The sequence below is a fragment of the Pseudorasbora parva genome, chromosome 13, assembly GCF_024679245.1.
Source record: "Pseudorasbora parva isolate DD20220531a chromosome 13, ASM2467924v1, whole genome shotgun sequence".
Classification (NCBI taxonomy): Eukaryota; Metazoa; Chordata; class Actinopteri; order Cypriniformes; family Gobionidae; genus Pseudorasbora; species Pseudorasbora parva.
Genome location: NC_090184.1, coordinates 26,268,349 through 26,292,700, shown reverse-complemented (window position 1 = coordinate 26,292,700; position 24,352 = coordinate 26,268,349). Strand labels below are relative to the sequence as shown.

The window sequence follows — 24,352 nt, the reverse complement described above, 5'->3', positions numbered from 1 at the left end:
TAAATAATTAACACCATCACTGCTTAGAGTAAATATGTTTTATTGAACTAAATAAATTACAATCGACTAAAACTAATACGCAGGTTACTTTTCTGAACAACAGCGCTCTGGAGTCCGTGTTTCTCTCACTGCTTACGTGAATCGTGGCACAGTTCGGCGCACACACACATGGGGAACGCGCATATTTTAAAGGGGCCACACTATATTCCTACTCGTGGAATATGGACCTCCTCCAAGTATAGTGTGGTAGCTAAACTAAGCATTATTAAAATTCTAAGCAGGATTAAAATGTTAAACTACCGATAAAAATGATTAGGCAAACTAATAAACCTTTGTTTAATTAATAATGTAATTTAATGTGATAATTAACTATACTGTGAGAGGACAAGAAACATTAATGAATATGTTTTCTTCAGATAAAAAAATATTGTAACTATAAATTTATCCTATGTTTTATTGAATGCTTTAGGAGGGGAAGAGACAGGGCAAAATAAGGAGTGATGGAGATGAGGAGAGAGCAGGAATTGACAAATAATTTACAGCCCACTGACTAAGTTTTAAAGCTATTTCTCATAATTTTTTTGGCTTTCAAATCATATGTAGATCAGAAAATTACAAAAAAATAGCGGGGGAGCATGCCCCCGAACCCCCCTAACTCTATGCTGTATATATATTTAAACCGAAATGTTGAGTTTTTCTTATATACAGAGAATATTTGTATTTAGTTATTGCTATTAAAAATGTGATGTTTAACCAAAATAAGGTGGTGAGGGTGCTTGACAGGTATCAAACATTAGAAAGGGGTGTGTGCTAACACTCTAACATTGTATTTATTTCACAAATGTATTCACAACACTGCCATCTAATTCTTATCTGGTCTATGATATGGATTGAACTACAGCAAACACTGAAAGTGGATAGATTTTGTTTAATTGGCATATATAATCCACTTAAGCTCCCTGAGCTTCTATTTCTGTGAATGTTCTTTTCAATGTAGAAACTACTGTAAAGTAGAAGGATGTAGGTATGTATGTCACTGAACTGATGCACAGCTTAACATAGCCTATTTGTTCAGGTCCTGCAGTTTTGTAGATCCAGGTATCATTCTCTTCCTCACCCAGACAACATAGGTTTTAAAATTAAAATTAAAATGTTTTCACATATATTTTACAGCTCATCAGTTGTTCTTGTGCATAAAAAGCAGTGGATCTCAACCAGAGGGTTAGTAGGCCTTAGCAAACTTCCAGTGGGGCCTTAAAATTACTTAAAATCATTACACATAGCAAGTATTAAAAATGAATCATATTATAATTTAAAAAATATATATATATATATATATATATATATATATATATATATATATATATATATATATATATATATATATATATATATATATATAATTCTGTGTATATGAGGCATAAATTGAAACGTGTGAAAAGTCAGGTCTTGCAAATTACTTTACAGATTCTAGTTGGGCTATTAGATACTGGGTCTTGGAGTAAAAAAAAGGTTTGAACATTATACAGTTGAAAAGTTATACGGCCGCCTTTACTGCTATGTGCACCCTTAAGGTGTAGATCAGGTACAAATGTATACTATTTAGGGTGACAAGCTAAAGTTAAATTTTTTGCCCAACTTCTCTGACTTGAGTATTTGTCCACTACTTTTCTATACTGAATGGAATCGTCCAAACTTTATTAAAATAAAATTCAGGTTGTTATGCAGTTCTTTTATTGCATTCCCTGTAAAACATTCCCTTGAGGTACAGTAAATGTATAGCTCAACAAATGCTGCCTTCTCACTCGCTGCTTTGCTGCTCGTTGTTTCAGAGAACACACAGAACACACCAGTCTTTGGTGGTTTACGCTACAGCGAATGCTTCAAGCATAAACAACTTGTGCATGTTGCAATCTAGACAGCATCCCTAGAAACTATTTTATTAATATTGGGAATTAATTACTTTGATCAAATAAAAAACATGACATGCAATACTTCTATTATTTACAATATAGCTACAGTATTAATGTAACTGTGATCAGTAAATATTGGTAGGGATTATCCAGTAGTGACATGCCACTATCTCCATACCCACATTATCTCAGCTCTCAGAAGTTGTATGCACACGTAGAGTACTTCAAATCCTGTTAAAAAAAATGTCTAGGTAATTATAAAATTACAATTTCCCCCAGTTTCTAAGGCCTAATCCTGGCTTAATCTATAAACCCTGTCTGTGAAACCAGGTCATAAAGATGTAATTAAGTTTTACTTAAGTGGGTAAAAAAAAAGCTCTAAAATTCTGCTAATTGCATTTAATATAAATCTTAACTATAATACATTTTCATTAAGTTGAAATTAAAATGCAATTAAGTGTCCAACAATATTAAATTCAGTTTGCACTTAAGTATATGTCTTAAAGAATAATATTTCTGTAATACATACATGTAAACTGTACTTACTTTTCACAAGGTCTTGTCCACCCAAAAAAAGCTACAGAAATAACAATAGCTTGGAAATAAAACAAATTTGCATTTTATTGCACATTATCATATTTCTCCTGAATACATAGTGTGAAAATTTAGAATTATTTCAAATTGGAACACTTTGATATGATTACAGTGAATTGAAATGGGTCACAGACCACAAATTTGCCTCGTAAAGGACTTTGCATCATATTCAGGATGAAATGAGTTATCAGGCACACAACAGAGATCTTCTGGCCTCGCCAGTGCCATAAGGTGTCACAGTGGGCTTTATAAAACTGCATGTGTATAACTGAAATGTAATCTTTGGATTTGCTTTGTTCAGTGTATCTGATCCCAGCACAGTGCGTCAGCCGAGTCCTGAACAACTGTTCTCAGCAGCGATATTCTGTGTCACAATGATAAAGAACCTCGTCATTACTGCGGACGTTACCCATCTCACATTCTGCAGGGGCAGATCCCCAGGAAAAATGTTTCCCTTTTTTTTTCCACGATAGTCGAAAATTGTTGCAGCATTTGTTGGAAACACAAACGGTCTCAGAGGCCCGAACTGATTCCATTATGTGATGGCAATCTCCTGTGAAAAGAGCAGAGTTAGCACTCCACTCACCCACAGGGACTTTTGTGTGTGTGTTTGTGTGTGAGGGTTTTAATGATGGTGTGTGTTCTTTCAATCTGTGTTCAAGTGTGTGTGAGAAATTAATGAACATCAGAATACCGGTTTGATCTCGACGAGGTCTCTGATGCTATTGAGACACAATTCGTTCCTCTTCAATAATTTAAAAACTAACAAACATACAAATGCTCATTTAGGGGTGCAATGATATACAAGTATTGACGATAATCATGATATTTACAAAATGAAACAGAGCAAAAAAGAGGGCAATAACGCCGACCTGTTCACCCACCTCTGCCTTCGTTATTTTGCGGATTTGACCACTGTATAGACAGTACATTGCAATTATTTTGCTATTCCACGTCTTTCTATATTTTATTATATTAACATCCTACAGGGCTTTTATTCCAAAGGTTTGCTCTTTCGGATAAAAACGTATGGATTATCTTATGTTTGCTTCAAATGTCTTTAGAGAGCAGTATTATTTTATAGTTTTACTGAAAATAAAGCATTGTTGAATGCTAAACTCTGACATGTGCAAACCCGATTCCAAAAAAGTTGACACTGTACAAATTGTTAATAAAAAAAGGAATGCAATCATTTACAAATCTCAAACTTATATTTCATTCACAATAGAATATAGATAACATATCAAATGTTGAAAGTGAGACATTTTGAAATTTTTGATTTCGTGAGAACTACACATTCCAAAAAAGTTGGGACAGGTAGCAATAAGGAGCCAGATCTCACGAAAATGCGTATAAATAGTACGAGTGTGCAATCTCGTGGAATGTATATGCCAAAATGAGTTTTGGCGTGCATGTGGTACGCGGTTTTTCGCATGCATAATACACACTTTATGGCATATTATACGTACGAACCCCCACCCGACCACCCTAATCCTACCCAAGAGCGTGTCATATGCACGCCATAATTGCGTATCACATGCACACGAAAAACTGCGTAGCATTTGCACGCCAAAACTCATTTTGCCGTATCTATTCCACAAGATTTCACACTTGTACTATTGAGGCCGGAAAAGAGGCCGGAAAAGTTAAATGTACATATAAGGAACAGCTGAACACCAATTTTTGCAACTTATTAGGTCAATTGACAAATTGATTGGGTATAAAAAGAGCCTCTCAGAGTGGCAGTGTCTCTCAGAAGACAAGATGGGCAGAGGATCACCAATTCCCCCAATACTGCAGCAAAAAATAGGGGAGCAATATCAGAAAGGAGTTTCTCAGAGAAAAATTGCAAAGAGTTTGAAGTTATCATTGTCTACAGTGCATAATATCATCCAAAGATTCAACGAATCTGGGACAATCTCTGTGCGTAATGGGTCAAGTCTGGAAAACCATACTGGATGCCCATGATCTTCGGGCCCTTAGACGGCACTGCATAACATACAGGAATGCTACTGTAATGGAAATCACAACATGGGCTCAGGAATACTCTGTGAACACAATCCACCATGCCATTCACCAGGTCAAAAAAGAAGCCATATCTAAACATGATCCAGAAGCGCAGGTGTTTTCTCTGGGCAGAGGCTGATTTAAAATGGACTGTGGCAAAGTGGAAAACTGTTCTGTGGTCAGACGACTCAAAATGTGAAGTTCTTTTTAGAAAACTGGGACGCCATGTCATCCGGACTAAAGAGGACAAGGACAACCCAAGTTGTTATCAGCGCTCATTTCAGAAGCTTGCATCTCTGATGGTAGGGGGTTTCATGAGTGAGTGTGGCATGGGCAGCTTACAGATCTGGAAAGGCACCATCAATGCTGAAAGGTATATCTAAGTTCTAGAACAACATATGCTCCTATCCAGACATCGTCTATTTTAGAGAAGACCTTGCATTTTTCAAAATTACAATGCCTGACCACATACTTCATCAATTACAACATCATGGCTGTCTAATGGCCAGCCTGCAGTCCAGATCTTTCACCCATAGAAAACATTTGGTGCATCATAAAGAGGAATACACAACAAAAAAAGACCTAAGACAGTCGAGCAACTAGAAGCCTGTGTTAGACAAGAATGGGACAGCATTCCTATTGCTAAACTTGAGCAATTTACCTCCTCAGTCCCCAGATGTTACATTCTGTTTTTATTCAAAATTTGTACAGTGTCCCAACTTTTTTGGAATCGGGTTTGTAATTTGTTTCATTCATACTCGACACCAGAGGGCACCATTGTGCAGAAAGTCCACAAGTGAGACTCATAGAAGTTATAAAACTTTGTCCCTTATATGGACAAACACAGAGATTGCTGATCAAATGGCTGAATAAAATGCAGATAGACATTTTAACTGATTAGACATAGAGATGAGAATTAACACACCATTGTGACAATATATGGTTTATCTGTGTTCATCAAGCCATCTTCTCAGGTATTTTCATAAGGAGAATGTATATTTATAATGTATCTATATAGCCTTTATCACTGTATGGAATACTATAAAGTAATATCATCACTGCTTCATTATGTGATAAGCCACATCAGTGCACAGAAAGTTATTTCAAACTGGTTGCCATTAAGTTTTAATTGTTCCTTTTGTATGCAATGTTTCTTCATAAAAATACAAAATAAAAAATCAAGATAAATTTGACTGATAGCTATTAATTTTTTCAAGATTTCTATAGATAGATATCGAAGTGTATCGTTATCATAAATTCTTTTGGGCGTAGTGAAAAATCTGATATCTTGCAGCCCTATTTGGGGTGAAATGCAGTCTTGAATCAGCATCCAAGAAAGAGCCAATTGGTCTACATCAATTGTGGAGGCTGAGTCAGTGACCCCCCACAGTGGACAAGAAGTGCTGTTATTCATGTGGACGTGGAAAACACGGTTTTTCTCCCCCAGTTTTATACGCGTGGAGCTGATCTCCAGCATTTAACTGTGCTATAAACAGTCCAAACCATGAAGGCTTTTTATTTTGTGCGTGAAGGTGACAAGCTCCATGAACAAGAAAATCAACCTACATGGTCCTATTACACACCTGATAGAGGCCACACAAAATTCTCTGTGTTTGAGTGAATGAAAATACAGATAAACCAGATAATTAAAACACTAATAGTTACAGTCATAATCTATGGTTAAAAACAAACACTCTGAACACTGGCACAAAAAACAGATCTGAAAAAAACTAAAACAAACACAGATCAGAATTCGTTGCATACATGTAAACACAGGAGGGTTTAGTGTACAGTCCACACAAGATCAGAATTTTTCACATCCGATCCGAGCCACTTCCAAATGTGGTTTTAAATCCGATACATATCCGATATCTGGACATCCGACCTACGTATAAACACATATCCAATTTCCCTTTGAATTCCAAGCCACCACAAGGTAACAAGGCTTTTTTATGTTTTATGAAGCAGATAAAGGCATAACATTTTATGAAGCAGATCATATATTTAACCATAGCTACATTATATTTTATTCGCTTGTTTTTTCTAACTTTGCTGTAATTGGACCAAAAGGCTTCACAATTAAGGCTACTCACTCATGTATCTCTCGCTCTTGTTAATTTGTTCAAAAAAAAAATTATCTTACAGCGCTACTTAATTTCACTTCAGAATTATAGATCTAAACATCAAAATTACAAACAAAAGTTACCATAATTTTCCTGTCTCTTCGGTCAAACATTCGTGACAGTTATCTTGTCCATGCTGACAAATAACCATGGCCGCCCGAAATGAATTATATAAATAATTTTAATAATAAAGCCATTTATAAATCCAGAGGGTCTACCGTGTACATAGTAAAATGATCACCTACAATCATTTTCGGCGAAATTAATGTAAACACAGATATTGCATACCAGTAGTGTCTGAAGTGAATGTAAACAGGATGACCCAAAAAAAAATACACAAAAAAACAGATATGGTCAAAAGATGGGATCTGTGCATTAAGACATGCAGTGGCAACACAGTCTTAGTGAACACATAGCAACACCCTGACGAACACCCACAATGCAACATGTTCAAGAAAATGTACAAATCTAGTGTATGCTGTTTATTAATGCTTTGCAAATTTACCCTTTTTATCATGTCAATATTCTTAATGGAAGCAAAATATGAGAAAGCATCAGTTTTCTATGACAAGAGAATGAGAGCACAAATCAGATAATTTGATGCCTCTGGATCTGAGAAGATTAAAATACTCTTATTCATTGTAAATATTAAAATTTGACGTTCCACAGAGAATTCCACTGCTGGTTTCCACCCATCATCCATGCTGTGCCTATAAAAACGACATAGACTTGAGGGAATGTGAGCCGCTGCTCTATCACTTATTGTTACACAGCTGCGCTAATCGTAATTCAGCATTACATAAGACGTTTACTGTAATTAACCAGTACACAGCTGCGTTTCTCTAAATTATCATTATTTTATGCTTTGTAGTGCGCACAAGCAACCCTGATCTGAGCACATTTTCACTGCGTAGCTATCAGGGTCGTTCGGATTGGTTCAGTGGTTTTTGAAGGCACTTGCATTTTTCATCATGTCATGACAGACAGCAATCTATGTGAAAATCCATTTTGTTTCTTAAAGTACTTTGATCTGAACTGCTCTTTCAACAGGGATCAGATTGAGACTCAGACCTTTGTGATGGAAAAGCACTGGTAGACTGAGTTGTAACTTCCCCTGTGTGTGTATGTGTTGACAGAAAGCCCGACTGGCCCGAATGAGAATTTCCAAGAGTGGCAGCTCTAGCGCCTTCCTGCATAGCAAACGAAATGGACTCAACCAATCAATGGAGCTAACGGTAAGAAACACACACACGCACACACAAAAACACACACACACACATATAGTTGCACAAATACAAAAGCACACACATTCAAGCTAATTTTTCCCCCATATTTTGTTTGGCTCCCTTGTCATTTGTCATACATTATTCATGGTTTTTTAACAAGATCTATCAGGCAGAGCTTCAGTGCGGAGGTAAAAGTGTTGTTTTGCTATAAAAGTTTTTATTAGAGATTCACATGCAGTGATCCGATTTTCTGCACTTTAGAGCGATTATGAGATTTTCATGTTTGCATATTTGCACAAACATCAGCTCAATTAACTCCAATTTATCAGGACAGAGTGATGAACTGATGTAAAAAAATGTTTAATGTGTTGCTAAACACCCTCATTAGAGAGAAAGAGTGATCTGGCCTTTATTACTGCAGTTGTTTGAGGCTAAAATGTCTTCCTGAAAAAAGAAACACAGATTTTCTGAATGGGGACACGCTGATGTGAGAGTGAACTGCGAGTACAGAGACAGATTGCAGGCCACTCCACAGCTAACCAGTTTTAAAGAACATACTCAGAGAGGTCCAGTGAGTGAAGCAGACGGGAACCTGACAATATGTTCTTATGTTCTTTATGTTCTGTTCTCAGACCTCAAGACAGTTTTAACAGTGTGGAATATTTTAAATAATTAATATACTTAAGTGTAAATACATATACACACACTGAATATAATACTGAATATACTGTATTTAAAGTAAATAAATATATATTATACTTCAGTCTTCAGTGTCACATGTTCTTCAGAAATCATTAGAAAATGCTAATTTGGAGGCCATTATTATCGATTTTAAAAACAGTTGTGCTGCTTGGATGAGAGCTGCATTTTCTTCAAAATTATGTGATGAACAGAAAGTTGAAAAGAACAGCATTTATTTTAAATATAAAGAAATATATTTTTACATGATTCTGATATTCCAGCCACTCCAGTCTTTTACTTTTCTACAACATATTTTTTACTGGGATCCAGTTGATGCCAAACAACATTAAATACAACTCACATTTCCGAAAAGTGCATGTCTACTGGTAAAACAAAGGGAAGTATCGATATAGAGATATAGATATAGAGATATAGTGTAGAGTATATAGATATAGAGTAGAGTAGTAGAGACATAGATGCCTCATTAGCAGCCGTTTTAATGGTCCGCTATACGTAAGCCATCCGCCATACTGGAGCGGTCCGTGAACAGCTGAGAGCAAGTTGACATAAGCCCCTTTCACACATACAGTCTTTACTGATAAATTACTGGTACATTACCGGTAAATTACTGGTAAATTACCGGTAACAGATCACGTGTGAACAGGACCTTTTCAATAATGGAAGTTGTAACATTACCAGTAAATTACGGCTGTGTGAACACAGAATGAAGATAACCGGTATATTCACATATGAAGTCAGAATGCGCTGGAGTAAGACATCTGCTTTGGGCCAATCATACATTTTTATGGAGATTACTTTTTAATATTTTTTCTACTTGTGCTAAATGTGCTAAATATGTGCTAATCGATGTGTCGAATTCGAAATCCAGCCTTCTTTTCCATTCATCAGTACTGCGTTCTGCAGTTGGACAATATTACACTTGTCGTTGTCTGGCTATCACCAGACCAAGCTCAATTCAAATGTAACATTGGTCTGGGGAGTCTGCTCTGTTTTTTCTACTGCTCAAGAGGTGTGATCATCGAGCATTATTTAAATGACTCTGTTTGCAATTGGATAGTCCTTTAACCAATCAGACCACAAGAGACGTGATCAACACTCAACGACCTATTGTTTCTCTATCTGTCATCGTGCTAAACCCGCCAGTAGCCAGATGGATAAGCCAGTCTGTGATTGGTTTCCGCAAAAGTGTAACAGAAGCAGTAGAAATGAATGTACAGGTTTTCAGACTGAGTTGCCGAGCGAAATCAAATTGCCGGCAGATCAAGCTGAGTTTAGCCTGATCGTGTGTCTTTAAGAGCAAACACAAGTTCTGTTTGATCATCCGTTATGCCTGTCACTCAGATGTCAAAATATGCTCAAATTGAAAAGATAGTGAAACTAATGCGAATGACGACAACGTTGCAGCGTTTTAACCTTTAAAGATGACTGACATTACAGAATTTACCGGTAAAATGCCAGAATGTCGTTGTTTGTGTGAACTGCATATTTTTGTATTTACCAGTAAAGTCATTCTGGTATTTTTTTTAGCAATTTACCGCGATTGCTGTTTAAAAAGGGCTAGAGTCTGCAACTGTAGTTAGACACATAAGAATATCTGTGAAACACAACACAAGACGAAAGCATTAGCTGACACAAAATTAGAAAGTCACCATAGTAAAAGTAAAAACATTTAAAGTCCAACAGTACAACGTGATATTGAGTTCATAAACAGAAGCTGCATAATACTGTGGCATCATTGATTCTTACTGTGAGAGAGGACACCATTGCAAGATCTGAAATAAGGCATTTACATACATATCTATGGTATCAATATTATCTGTCTGTTGTCGGTTTGATCAGATTAAAGGATTTTGTTAAAAGTTTGGGAAAGAAATAAGTTATTATTTTCAAAATACTACTGCAGTTTTTATAAAAAGGAGCAAAATAAAAAAAATTAGGGTTAAAATACGCATATGGATTTCTCCTCTTAAAAAAGAGGCCTTGAAGGGTGAATCACAAGAACACTGAAAGCCGTAAAAAATTGGCATGGAAACGTCACAATGGAAAAATTTGTAATGGTCTTAAAAATAGGCTTAATTTTCTTTATGCAAAGTATTCTTATAATAAGTAGTCTTTTGATTTTAGGGTTAATTTGAGGTTTCTTAATGCGATTCACGCAAGAATGCTCTGACTTGCATCAAATAGAAAAGCCGGCTCTAGGTTAGCCTGTCTGAATAGCTCATAAATACCACACAGTTCACATGCAAACAGTCTGCTCAAAATAAGAGCACTCAGGGTTTGTAACTGTAAAACGCCTAATTTTGCTCTCTCTTCATTTCTATCAATATCTTTCATTTTCTTCTGTCTCTCTCTCTCCTCCTACACATCACTAACTGACTCACTCATGTTATTTTGGTGCTGGCGTTGTGTTAAGACGTTGTGGAAATGGCGAAAATGTGGAGCAGTGTATGTGCGTTCAGCCGGAGGGCCCGGTGTGCGAGCACAAGCTCCCAGGCAGAGTGCTAGAATAAAAGAGACAGATATGAGGAGTTTTAGTAACCGTACCAACGGGTTTGTGAAACAGGGAAGTGGAATCACTCTGATTCACCCAATCCTCTGAGGCCCCTCGTCCTTCCTTTCTCTCAGGCTTTGTTTATTTAAAGTTATGGATGATATATTGTGCTGCTCTGTTATGGATAAAGTTCCTTCCAAAAGCAGTAAACCACTCTCCATGTCTCTCCCTCGCACTCTTACACAACAGCAGCTCCCCTATTACAAGATGAAACTTTCACCACAGGTACTGAGCCAAACAACACACACTCTGTCCCTCTCTCCACTTCATTATTCATGCATATAATCTGACGATTCATTAAAAATCAATGTCTGTGTGTGTTTCTGCAGGGATCCTTAGAGGAAGACCAGCAACTGAAAAAGACCACATCTCTGCTGGAGAGTCAACATCACCATCTTCTGCACTGCCTAGAGAAGACTACGGTCAGTTAGAAGTAGTGATGGGCACTTTCCAAACACTGCTTTGTTAAACTTTACAGATCTTTTGTATCGAAACCACAGTTCAAAGCATCTATCAAACTTGCAGAGTCATGTGATATCAGCAAGCAAGGCTTCGTCGTTCTGTTTTGAACATCTCAAAGTTCCAACGGGTGTTTCCACCATGGATTAATACATGTACAATACAAAAAGGATAAGTTAAAAAGAAAGATAGTTAATGGCCACACTATACACATTAATAAAAGAACACAGAACCTTAATATTTAACCATTTAACTGTCACTCCCCTTTCTGAGAATAGATTAACTAAATGCCCTACCCGAACTTACATGGTTGTAATTCAAGAATGCTTTGGAATATTGACCTAAGTTTGATCTTGTTTTAAAGAAGACACTCAGCAGATTATTATTAGTGATACTAATAAACATTTAGTGTGTGTGTGGGGGGGATACGTGTAGCACTAAATCTGGTAAAATGTTGCAAATTGTTGTAAAATACATGAAAAAAATAATAAATATTATAGAAACCCCCGGTGGTTGGTGCCAGTACAGGTCATAACCCCCGCACCTCAATGTATTCAAATGGACGCGAGTCAACCTAAACAATCAAATTACACTTCAAATATTTTTTTCCTAAAGATGGCTTCTGTCATTTTATGCAGTTTTATCACAATGTTTTCATTTCAAGCATTCATTTTTTTAAATAAGTTTGGTTTTAGCTAGTTTTTAATGCTATAAAAACAGGGGGTGTGACGTCATGATTGACAGCTGAGATTCACAGCTTCTCTGAGTGAAGTTGTCACTGAGGCACTAACAGACTTTTTTCAGTTGGAGAACGCTTTAACTTTAATTCCTACATTTCCATAACTGTTTATTTCACACCAAAATAATGAATTGTTCTGCATCTGCAAGAGTGTGGGTGGGATTTTGATATTGTGCATCTACTTCCGGCTCTCTACTGCGCAGACTGCGTTCACAAGGTCTCTACTGCGCAGATTTGGGGCCGAGTCTCGAGTCTGTTTAGTAGTTATCTCAGGACCGGAGTGAAAGGTAGTGAAGATGCGTCGTCCATATTTTTTTATGGCCTATGGGCTGTACTAACAAGAAAAAGTATTTAATAACAGATAAAGCTACAAGACAATAGAAAACTGACCATTGTCTAAATTTAAATCTAAACCCATGTCATTGATGTCAAATATAGGCCAATAATATAGGCTAACTGGATTTTAGGCTTTTGACAAATGTTTATTAAAGGTCCCATTCTTCACGTGTTTTCAAAGCTTTGATAATTTTTACAGTGTGCAATATTCATGTTTCGCATGTAAAAAAAGTATTTTTCACACAATTTACTTATCTGTACAGCGCTGTTTCCTCTTTCCTAAAAACGGCCTGATGATTTCCTTGTTCTATGAAGTCCCTCCTTCAGAAATACGTAACGAGTTCTGATTGGGCCAGTGCTTCCCGTATTGTGATTGGACAGCAGCTTAGCGCACTTTGCCTGGAAAGGTCCCGCCTCTTACCATAACGGGGAGATGCAAGCGCTGAATGTGCGCTCTTCTCCACGTGGGAGAGCAACAATTACATCGTGACGTCATTACATCCCTGCACTTCCTGCTGTAGTCCAAACCGGCCGTTCGCTGTAGGCTTTGAAAGGGAACTTCTGTTAAATAAAATATCTGGCTTGGCATTGAACTTTGAACTTTATAATTTTACAGGTATTATTTATGCTCTAACAGCAACATTACACACAAACTAAAGTTTGAAAGATGGAATCGCGAAGAACGGGACCTTTAAACGTGGCACTGCGGTAAATTAACGTTTGACATTATACTCTGCAGTCTGCACATTTCATGTTTATATTCTAGCCCAAACATATACATGAACAAACAACCTTTGCATTGCACACAGCATACTCAGAAAAAAAACATTTCATAGCACAAGACACAATTTATGATAATTTTATAAAATTAAATGTATGTAATACAAACATTTAAATCAACTAAATTCAGGAACACTAAATAAGCGTCTTGATTTATGTTAAGTAGGCATGTTGTGTGATATTTGGGGGAGCAGCATGCATTTTGACAACAAAAAAAAATTCTGATACTGTACAAACAATCCAACCCAATACGGCTTAGTTTTTCTATTTATCTTGCTCTGTTAAGCGGCAGAAGTGATTATATATATATAGGTTATAATGGGTTAACACCATGCATTTCCAGTGTTCCCCCCCTGCCCCCAGTGATGACATGACGCCGTCGAAGACTAAATCCGAAATCACCTCCTAAACTATTACCCTACATTAGTCCACTATTATAGTTCACTTGAAGGAGTGATTGAAAAGGAGAGAATTCAGACAGCCGTTGTGTGTACATCGGCCGTACACTTGTTATTGCGGTGCAATGTGGGATTGAATGAGTGCACTCAGTAACATCCAGTATGGTTTTGAACACCACTACAAATGGCCAACCCTTTAAATAATGTCCTATTTGGGGGTAAAGGGGGTGATTTCGGATTCAGCCCAAGTCTATAGTTGATGCACTGCCAACGGCTCTGATTGGGTCACTTTTGGAAGGTGCCAAAGCCTGTGATGTGTTGCACACTTTCAAACACTGAGAATGAATTCGAAATTACCCCCAAAACCCTCATTCACTATTCCCTGCGTTAGTCCACTAATATAGTTCCCTTGAAGGAGTGAATGAAAATGAGTGAAGTCAGACAGCCTTTGAGTGTCAACTTTTGCAGTATGTTAACCCATTTGTGCCCACATTTTTCTGAATGGTTTCTTGGATATAGTCATGTAAATGGTGTCCTGTGTGAACATGCTTTGCATTTATTTTCCCCAGGTTCCCTTACGAAACAAAAATATATTGCAGTATATTGGAAAATATCATGTAATACATTAGGCAATATATTCACATATATAGGATTTAATATTTATATTCTCCAATATATTGCAATATATGAAAGCGGCAATCATTTGTATATTTTGCAATATATTACAGGAATATATAATATATTGTATAATACCATCAATATATTATTCCATGTATTTACAATATATTATAATATATTTCAAGTAATATATTGGTAAATATATTTTCCTTTCGTAAGGGTTATTTTTTTCTTTCTTTTTTTCCCTTGAAAATCATATTTGAGTATGCGGCAATTATAGTTGCCGTTGGGTAAATATATACACCCCTTCAATGTCAAATTTGAATAGGAGAACATTTGGCATCTAACTCAAAATAACTGCTTTATACAAAATACAGGTAAATCTTTATTCATAAACAAATGTATAATAAATATAAAAGTCGAAAAACATTTGATGCAAATTTTAAAAAGCTGCATCTATCTTAAAACTTTTGAATATGACTTAGATAAAATAATTTTTTGAATAAAACACAAGAAACAACAAATACATGTGTCTTAAAGTGGTGGAACATACAAAGTGCAGCCGTTAAGTTAACCCAACAGGGCATTGTGTATCAAAAAGTTAAATGAAAATAAATAAATAGAATGACAAAAAACATTTACATCTAACAACAACTAAAGAAAAAAGTCCCATATGGATGATTGTAGCAGGTAATTTTATATAATAATGTAAATGTAAACTCATTACTTTCCACATTAATGGAATCATAATCTACTAGTTATAAAAAGAATTAGGGTCCTTGAACGATTAGAATGAAACCCATCCAAACTGGATAGGCTACATATATAAAATAGCACGATCAAACAGCATATCAAAACTGCCTAATGTTACCGAATGAAATGTCAATCTAGGGCGAGATAGGACTGCAAAGCTTTGGGGGTGTTGATGGACTAGTTCTAGCTACTCCATCTATGTTTTGATCATCATTCTTAATTCGATCAAGACGTAATCGTGATTTTCTCAGCTTTTTGCTCAAATGTTGCTCATTTTATGAAACTTACCAACAAGTGTTGATAAAAAAGTAAAGCATGAAGCTTATATAAAACAGGTTTGTTAAAAACTGTCAACTTTTTTCAAAAACTAAGAGTAAAAGGGGAAAGAGTAAAAGGGGTATAGCCTATTGATGTTCAAAAGGAGGTATGACCGACCACTGATCTATATAGAGATCAGTTTATAGGCCTACGACATACAAAATGTAAAGTGTTGTTCTGCGTTATATCGTATGGAGTCTGGTAAAAAAAAAAAAAAATCATCCAAACATTGCCCAATGTCCGTTCTTAGCAGTAACAAATTCAAGACAAGGACAGGTAGAAATATACAGTGAGTACAGAAAGTATTCAGACCCCCTTCAATTTTCCACTCTTTGTTATATTGCAGCCATGTGCTAAAATCAATTAATTTTTCTCATTAATGTAGACACACCATCCCATATTGACAGAAAAACACAGAATTGTTTTGCAGATTTAATAAAAAAAGAAAAACTGAAATATCACATGGTCCTAAGTATTTAGACCCTTTGCTCAGTATTTAGTAGGAGCACCCTTTTGATCTAATACAGCCATGAGTCTTTTTGGGATAGATTCAACAAGTTTTTCACACCTGAATTTGGGGATCCTCTGCCCTTCCTCCTTGCAGATCCTCTCCAGTTCTGTCAGGCTGGATGGTTAACGTTGGTGGACAGGTCACAGAGTTGTTGTGAAGCCACTCCTTCGTTATTTTAGCTGTGTGCTTAGGGTCAATGTCTTGTTGGAAGGTGAACCTTAGGCCCAGTCTGAGGTCAGGATATCCCTGTACTTGGCCGCATTCATCTTTCCCTCAATTGCAACCAGTTGTCCTGTCCCTGCAGCTGAAAAACACCCCCACAGCATGATGCTGCCACGACCATGCTTCACTAGCCGCGTTTCCATTACCCTTCAAAATGCGCAAATTGAAATTGCGATTTGAAAATACGCCCAATGGAAACGCGGCAATTTCGCAAAAACTCCCATATATCGCAAAAAAGTTTTTACGCTCTCATGAGGTGGTTTTTCAGGCAATTCGAAAAAGGACATTTTCGCAAAACTGCAATGGAAACGTTTTTTTTGCATTTACATGTCACCTGTTGCTGTGATGCATTGCTGCACCATAGGGCCTATATATTATATTTTCCACTCAATTGCGTCGTAATAACAAGATCATGTAGTTAAAAGGACATATATTTTCTCCTAATAAGGACTACATGCTATATATACTGTAATTAAGACATATATTCAAGAAATGTATTAAAGCAGAAAGAGCCAGCCTTTATTTTCAGCCTTACTCAAAGGCCGAGGAAACAGGCCAGTTACGCACGTCAATCCATTCCAGACGATCTTAGTTTGCTTCTTATTTAAACAGGCAATTAATTTATGAAACATCGATCAAAATAAAAATACAATTCATACAAAACTAAATATTTTTTTAAGAAAGACTTTCTAGAAAATAAAACTCGAAGTGATCAAAAGCATGTGACTCCTCAGGTCTCAAACATATTGCGATTCTTGCGCATGCTGCTCACTTTTCATAATCAACATATAAATTAAAATATTAATATTACAGGCTAATGTTTAGGCCTAAACGTAGCCTATTTAGTTTCGTAGTTAGGCTATGTTTTCTTTAACCCACAGCCGATAAAAGCGCCGACGTTCTCATTTTTTCCTTCTTCCTTTAAGAGAGATGAAACAATTTACAATACTCTTGTCATTTTTAGCTATACAGATAAGTTCAAGACATAATTATAAACTATAAACTGTCTATTTTTATTTGTGGACTCAGGGAACTAATTATTTTGCATGCACTCACTCCAGCTGTCTTCATTTCAAAAAAAATATTTTGTTTATTAAATGCCATTTTTTCTTTTCCAAAGCATTTCTAAATTCAGTTCATATGCCCATCAAACGAAATATTTAGCCAAAATAACGAAAGTGGTAAAAATAAAAAAAACATTTGAGTTAACATGCAAATTCAAACATTTCGCTCTACTCTATATGCGTCAACCTGCCGCGTGTAAAAGTTGATCATTCTTTACAGATGATGGTTCGGTTTGGAGAGAAGACGAGACGGAGTTCTTTATTAAACTCATAAAAGACAATATAGGATTACAGTAATACTGGATTCTAAACACAGAAATGCTACATTATCATGAAGACCTTGAAGCAGATCTGACACACACACACACACACACACACCTTATATTCGTGCCGCTTAAGTAACCTAAGGGGCTTTCCTTGCCATTAATGCTTGGATAACACACACGTCTCCTTCCAATAAAAATAATGGCTAGTGTGGTGGATGGTATATACAAACCTACCAAGTGCCATCATTTTGGAATGACATATCGTGAGAGGAAAGTAATATGTTTTAGTCGCATAACTGCAGCTATGGAAAGCTGTCATTTCGCAACAGTTTTTTATCGACATTTAAGAAATATCGCAAAAGTTTTTCACAAATCTGTAATGGAAATGCAGCTACTGTTGGGACTGTATTGGACAGGTGATGAGCAGTGCCTGGTTTTATCCACACATAACACTTAGAATTAAGGCCAAAAAGTTCTATCTTGGTCTCATCAGACCAGAAAATCTTATTTCTCACCATCATGGTCCTTCAGGTGTTTTTTTTTTAGCAAACTCCATGCAGGCTTTCATGTGTCTTGCACTGAGGAGAGGCTTCCGTCAGGCCACACTGCCATAAAGCCCCGAATGGTGGAGGGCTGCAGTGATGGTTGACTTATTACAACTTTCTCCCATCTTCTGACTGCATCTCTGGAGCTCAGCCACAGTGATCTTTGAGTTCTTCTTTACATTTCTCACCAAGGCTCTTCTTCCCCCGATAGCTCAGTTTGGCCGGGTGGCCAGCTCTAGGAATCTTGCTCTGACATGCACTGTGAGCTCTAAGGTCTTATATAGACAGGTGTGTGGCTTTCCTAATCAAGTCTAATCAGTATAATCAAACACAGCTGGGCTCAAATGAAGGTGTAGAACCGTCTCAAGGATGATCAGAAGAAATGGACAACACCTGAGTTAAATATATGAGTGTCACAGCAAAGGGTCTGAATACTTAGGACCATGTGATTATTTCAGGTTTTCTTTTTTATTAAGTCTGCAAAAATATCTACAATTCTATGTTTTTCTGTCAGTATGGGGTGCTGTGTGTACATTAATGAGAAAAAAAATTACTTAAATGTTTTTAGCAAATGGCTGCAATATAATAGTGAAAAATTTAAGGGGGTCTGAATAATTTCTGCACCCACTGTAAATAATATTTCACCTCTCCCCAATCAAATCAAGTCCATATTAACCAGAGAATATTCCCTTTTACATATTATTTGAATTCCCTAATTACATCCCCAAACTTGTCTTATGCAATGTATAACTGACATAAATTATTAGTTTCTCTTTTTTTAAATTAAAAATTTCTCATTTGTTACATTACAGAAGTTAAAATGCACCCAATGCTGTTTCATATTCTCTATGCCAATATTAAAATGCACATATAAGGCTTTGAAGTAAAGGCAATTACAAGAAAAGGGCTTGTAAATAAAACATTAGAAACCAATGAACTGAAATAATCTGTGTGTTTCTGTAAACAGAATCATGAGTTTGTGGACGAGCGCCTGTATGAACAGGGGTACCTGCAGACAGCACTGCAGAACTTCCCATCGCAGAGTCCATCTCTCTCCAGTGAAGAAGGCGTCACAGGCACCTGCTGCTCTCGGAGAACCAAGAAGAACATCCAAGCTCTTAATGCCACACACACACACTCACACACGCACAACCTACAGGAGCTTAGCGCCTTACACATCCATTGTGGGGAACAGCAACCTCTCAACACCAGGTTAGCACTCCTTCCTCATAAAGACTCCATACAAATGTCCTAAGGGTTGATTTCTACAGGAACTAACAGACTTCAACTTTTTTATATGATATTGAGGTCACATGACAGCTGTTAGAAAAAAGTCGACATGAAACAGAAGCTGCGATAGTCTTCTTCTAGTTCAGGTGTGACATGACTATATCCGAGTGAAACAGCTACTCAAGAAAAAAAAAGAGAAGACTTGTTCATTTTGATTTCATGGTGATAAACATAGCCTACTTTTTAAATGCTTTAGATTTGATTGTTTACTATGTTAAAACTATGGAAATCCATTATAAAAATATGAATTACTAAATGTGAAATCCATGACAATTTAAACAAACAAAACAGTATTAGGGTATCATGGGACCCCAAACATTAAAAAGTAGTGGTATAGTCAATTTCAACAGAATATGAGGGTTAAAAGGTAATATCACATGAACAGCATATTTGTATGTCATTTCCAAGCAGTATCTCATTTCTATCAAATAAGGCAAAACAACAATAATTGTATTCCTTTGTGTTTAGGATGTATGCTAATATGAAGGTAGCCTTAGTAGGGTCTGAAAAGAGTTCTAAGACCTCTGTCTCTTTCTCTCTGTCTCAGTCGTTCCAGTCTCAATCTGATGTCGGATGAATCAGGGAGTCTGAACTGCAAGAGCAGTGGACTGGTTACCACGGCAATCATCAGTATCCCAACCCCTCCCTCAAACAACTCTCGAGCCAGTCCCGACGCTCCGCCCCCTCCCAACCCAGACGCTCCGCCTCTTCCGAACCCCGGCTCTGATGTGGTGAAAATCTCTGCGCTGTAGGAGAAAACAGAACTCAGGAAGAGAAACTGATGAGTAGCCTGCCCCCTAGTGGGAGAAGGAGTGCACTGACTCAGACTCTCTAAAAGAAATAGAAGAACAGCATCTGTGTAAATGAGAGAGAAAGGACGACCATGAGTATTCAATCACTCTCCATCAGGACTGATAAAGATGAGGGTGTCACTGCAGTGTCACTGTGCATAAAACATTTCCTCTTCTTTTTCCTCTTAGTTTTATGTTGGGTCATGCTGTTTTTTAAATCGCCGAAAAGATTAATATTTTGACCAGAGATGGAGGCAAGAGGTCAAGCGTTTTGTTTTGTTTGTTTATTATCTGTCCGTTAATCTGTTCCAGCATCGCAGACAGCCTCTCAAAGCCTTGGCTTTCTTTATCCCAATTATGTTGTTTTGATCTAGAGTAATTCCTGAAGGATAAGAGAACATCCGAGGGCGACAGTGTTTCTTAGACCATGCTAAGTTTTTATTTTTGGAATATTTGGTCAGAGTTAGGTCTAACTTGAATGTTTCTGCCCAGCGTGTATGTGTGCGTGTGTGAATTACTGAATCGCCCCTCAAACTTTCAGCCTCTCACACAGTTCGTGCCTCTCAGGGGGAAGAGAGTTTCCTTCTTCTTTAAGCCACTGTCTCTCCCCGAGTCCAAAACGTTGAGCCGACTTTGTAACGTTAGCTGTGACCTATCAAGCATTACTATGTAATATAGAACCAAAAAAAAGAGAGAAAGAATCATGAAAGTGTTTTTAAAAACTCTGTGACTACAAGCACAAGGCGTCGCTGAGATTTTGTGATTTACAATGTGTATCAAGCCTTGGTTTAACTGTGAATATTGTTGATAGAATATTTTGTAATATTTAGCCATTGTTTGGCGAAACCAGAGCAGCTGCCTACCCCGCCCCTTTTCGTCCGCCCCGCCCTTTTATGTCTGCCCCGCCCCCTTTCCTCTGTCCACTGCTGACCTGCTTCCTGTAGTTGTTCTGATCTAAGTGTTATTGTCATTATCGCTCAATGGGTAGTTAAAAAAAATATGTCTAGTTTGCGTAAAACTACATGGGTAGGAAACTTTTGATGTTTGTGTTTTTTTCATTAACAGTGAATGTTTTCGTTAACTCTAGATTTTCAGTCATACGTGGCTGTGAGTGTGAGAGGAGAAACCGTCAACCGTACAAACCAATTAGGGATATTCTCCACCTCTTTTCTCCTTCTAAACTCCCTCCTTTTCTGTCTTTGTCTCTTTTTTTGTCAGCCATGTTCAGGAGAATGGCACTGCCAATGAGATAGTTCAAATTTGTTGTCATGTAGTGGAAAGACGTCGTCTGTGTTGTTTACAGTTCCCAATCCTATTAAAACTGCCAGCAATTAACCACATGTCCCCCTGAGCTCTGCCTTTTGTAACATAATCCCCATCCCAGGACTCTAAACCCCACCCATCCCCTTAAATCAAGGCCGTAACCACGTCTTAGACATTGGGGGGGGGGGGGGGGGGGGGGGGCTAAGTTTGTTTTGGTTTTGCATTGGGGGGGTATTGGTTTTATTGGTTTCTTTAAAGTTGTTATGTTAAGTTACAAATTCAGTTATGATTTACATAAATATGTCATATGTCATATTTTCAATTTAAAATAGTCATTTGCATCACTTGATATTACTGTTGGACGATGAAATATTTCATAGTATTAAATGTTTAGCTACTTACATCTTACGACGCACTGCTATAACTAAAGCGCCGCGTTGGAATTCACACTAACAATAAGCCACGCCTTCTTTGATTTGATTGGCCATCTTATTCGTGTGTGACAGTGACAAGTGCTGTTAGACCACTGAGGCAGACCAACCTAAAAAAGTTACATTTTACTTTTGTCCTCCTAGCAACAAAAAGAGTGGTGTGTAATGGGAGTACAGCCAAACAGCATCAAGAATATCAAATATTGGGGGGGACAATTTGGCAATTTCTAATTATTCGGGAGGACTTGTCTCCCCTCGATGTCTATGGTGGTTACGGCCCTGCCTTAAACCCCACTCACTTGTGCCTCTTACACCAGCATACATAGGAAATGACCCCCTCCCCTCAGGATGTTATTGCTCCAGGGCCACTGAGTTTTAGTGTTCAGTGCAATGAAACACACACTAGGCCTCATATCAACACATTTAATCTTGGTTCTGGCCCCTTTTTAGATAACAATAAGCCATATTTTCCAGAAAGGAAACAAAAATCTGATTTAATAATTTCATAACAGATAAATAACCTATACTTGAACTTTAAAGCTGAAGTGGATGTTCAGTTACACAAACGTGAAAAGACATGACAGCAGTATTACAGGGAAAAAGCACATTGTGGTATTTAGGAATATCAGGGTATCCGGCCCACACCATTCTTGTGAAAATTTTACCAAAATGTTCTTTGATGTACCATGTGTTCATATGATGACTATCCTGTTTGCTGTACATACAATCCATAACAAACCTCTAATGATCCTCTTTTTATGGTCCCAAATGATGTTTGGTCCCTTTGTGATTTACATAAGTGTACATAATAGATGGGAAATATGGAAATTATCTAATGTTTAATTAATCAGAGAAGAAGGTGTGGCCAATATATTCTAAATTTTAAGATAATAAATGTTGAGTATTGGATCACCTGTGGTCAATGGCGAGCAGTAATGTGTTCCGAGTTACTTTCTTTTGCTTTGTCTTTCCGTCCAGCCCAGCAGGGGACACTACAAAACCATCAATGTAATAGAAGTGAATCTAGAATCCTAACAGCTTTGTAATCATTCATTTGTGCAGTCCATTCAGAACTGGTTGTTTTGAATATATTACCAAGTGGAGATCTGTATGTGCGCATCTGCATACCTGTCGAGGGTCTTCTTTCTTCCTCTGTGTGTCTGTGCTTGTTTAACTCTTTAAGTCTCTTCGCTTTGTTTTTTTGTTTTTTTAGATAGTCATGTTGTTCTATTCAGCAGATTCCTGTTCACTGTCGGATGTTAAATATTATTTATGATCTTGTCTTGTGTCACAGTTGTGAAACGCCTGATAAATGAATTGTATCTGCCACAAACCCATCTGCTGTTTCTTCAGTTCCTCTGGCCATGCTGAACCGTGATCTGACAGCAGTTTAATGATGAAATCACATGAACTCTTAACAATATTTTGGAGCTAAAATAAAGTATAGATTTGACATCACAATTTAATAGATCTTAAGACAGGATACAAAAACAATCTGAAGCTAAAAAGGACATTTTAAATATTTTTAAACCTACACTCGTCCAACACTTTATCTTGCACTTTACCTCAAACATATAATTTGCTTCTTACAATAAATCATTCAATATGAAAATATCATCCATCATTTATAGCACAATATGACATGCCACCATTCCAATTGCCTCTTTTTGTTACATTAGCCACATGCAAATGTGGTAACATCAGGGGAGTTTTTGTTTATTTAGGTAGGGAAAAAATACCTTCTATCCAGGACCTATACATTATAGGTAGGTACATTTGTGGACATGTTCCATTAGTAAAAAAAAACCTTTAAGCGACTAACATTTTTGTGTAAATCTATTTTTATCTACCTAATATATCGACTAACATTTTTATGATGCAGATTACAGTATGCTTCATTGATTCATAGCAGATTCATTGAAATATTTGTTTACATTTGATTTACATGATTGTGTTTTTTGAAGGCTTATAAAACTGTACCTTAAAGGGACAGTTCCCCCCAAAATGGAAATTTGTTTCTCTCCCTCATGTTGTTCCAAACCTGTATGACTTTCATCTGTGGAATATAAAAAGACATTTTGAAGAATGTTGGTAACCAAACAGCTTTATTGACTTAAAATGTTTCTTAAAATAAAATCTTATTTTCCACAGAATACAGGTCACGTCATACAGATTTGTAACAATATTAAGATGCAAATTATAAAAGACATGTCATTTTTGGTTGGACTATTCCTTTAAGAGCATAAACTTACACCTTATAGTTTCATTTATCTTGCCTTTGATAAACACTAAGAAAAGTTGATTAAAAAGCCACAGATATTACGTAGTGCTTAACATAAGTAGGCCTACATGTACTTTCAACATATTAATGTTAGTTTTATACGGTGGCCCAGTAGTGCAGCCGTAATTAAACCACAACACAACGAATTTGCCACAACACAACGAAATCACC

At 36.9% G+C, this 24,352-nt stretch overlaps 1 protein-coding gene across 3 annotated transcripts in view; it reads left to right on the top strand.

Moving 5' to 3' along the window:
- Positions 1–23,233, top strand: part of kcnd3 (potassium voltage-gated channel, Shal-related subfamily, member 3) — a 143,433-nt gene extending 120,200 nt beyond the window's left edge. The window contains exons 4-8 of one of the 3 annotated variants that reach the window (XM_067413641.1): positions 7,774–7,872; positions 11,309–11,341; positions 11,446–11,538; positions 19,093–19,337; positions 19,963–23,233. In XM_067413641.1, the coding sequence (XP_067269742.1) occupies positions 7,774–7,872; positions 11,309–11,341; positions 11,446–11,538; positions 19,093–19,337; positions 19,963–20,167 (675 nt within the window). In that variant the 3' untranslated portion in view covers positions 20,168–23,233. Of the gene's footprint in view, positions 1–7,773; positions 7,873–11,305; positions 11,342–11,445; positions 11,539–19,092; positions 19,338–19,962 lie in introns of all 3 variants that reach the window. The other 2 variants (XM_067413640.1, XM_067413643.1) reach the window with 2 other exon arrangements.
- The last annotated feature ends 1,119 nt before the right edge of the window (positions 23,234–24,352 follow it).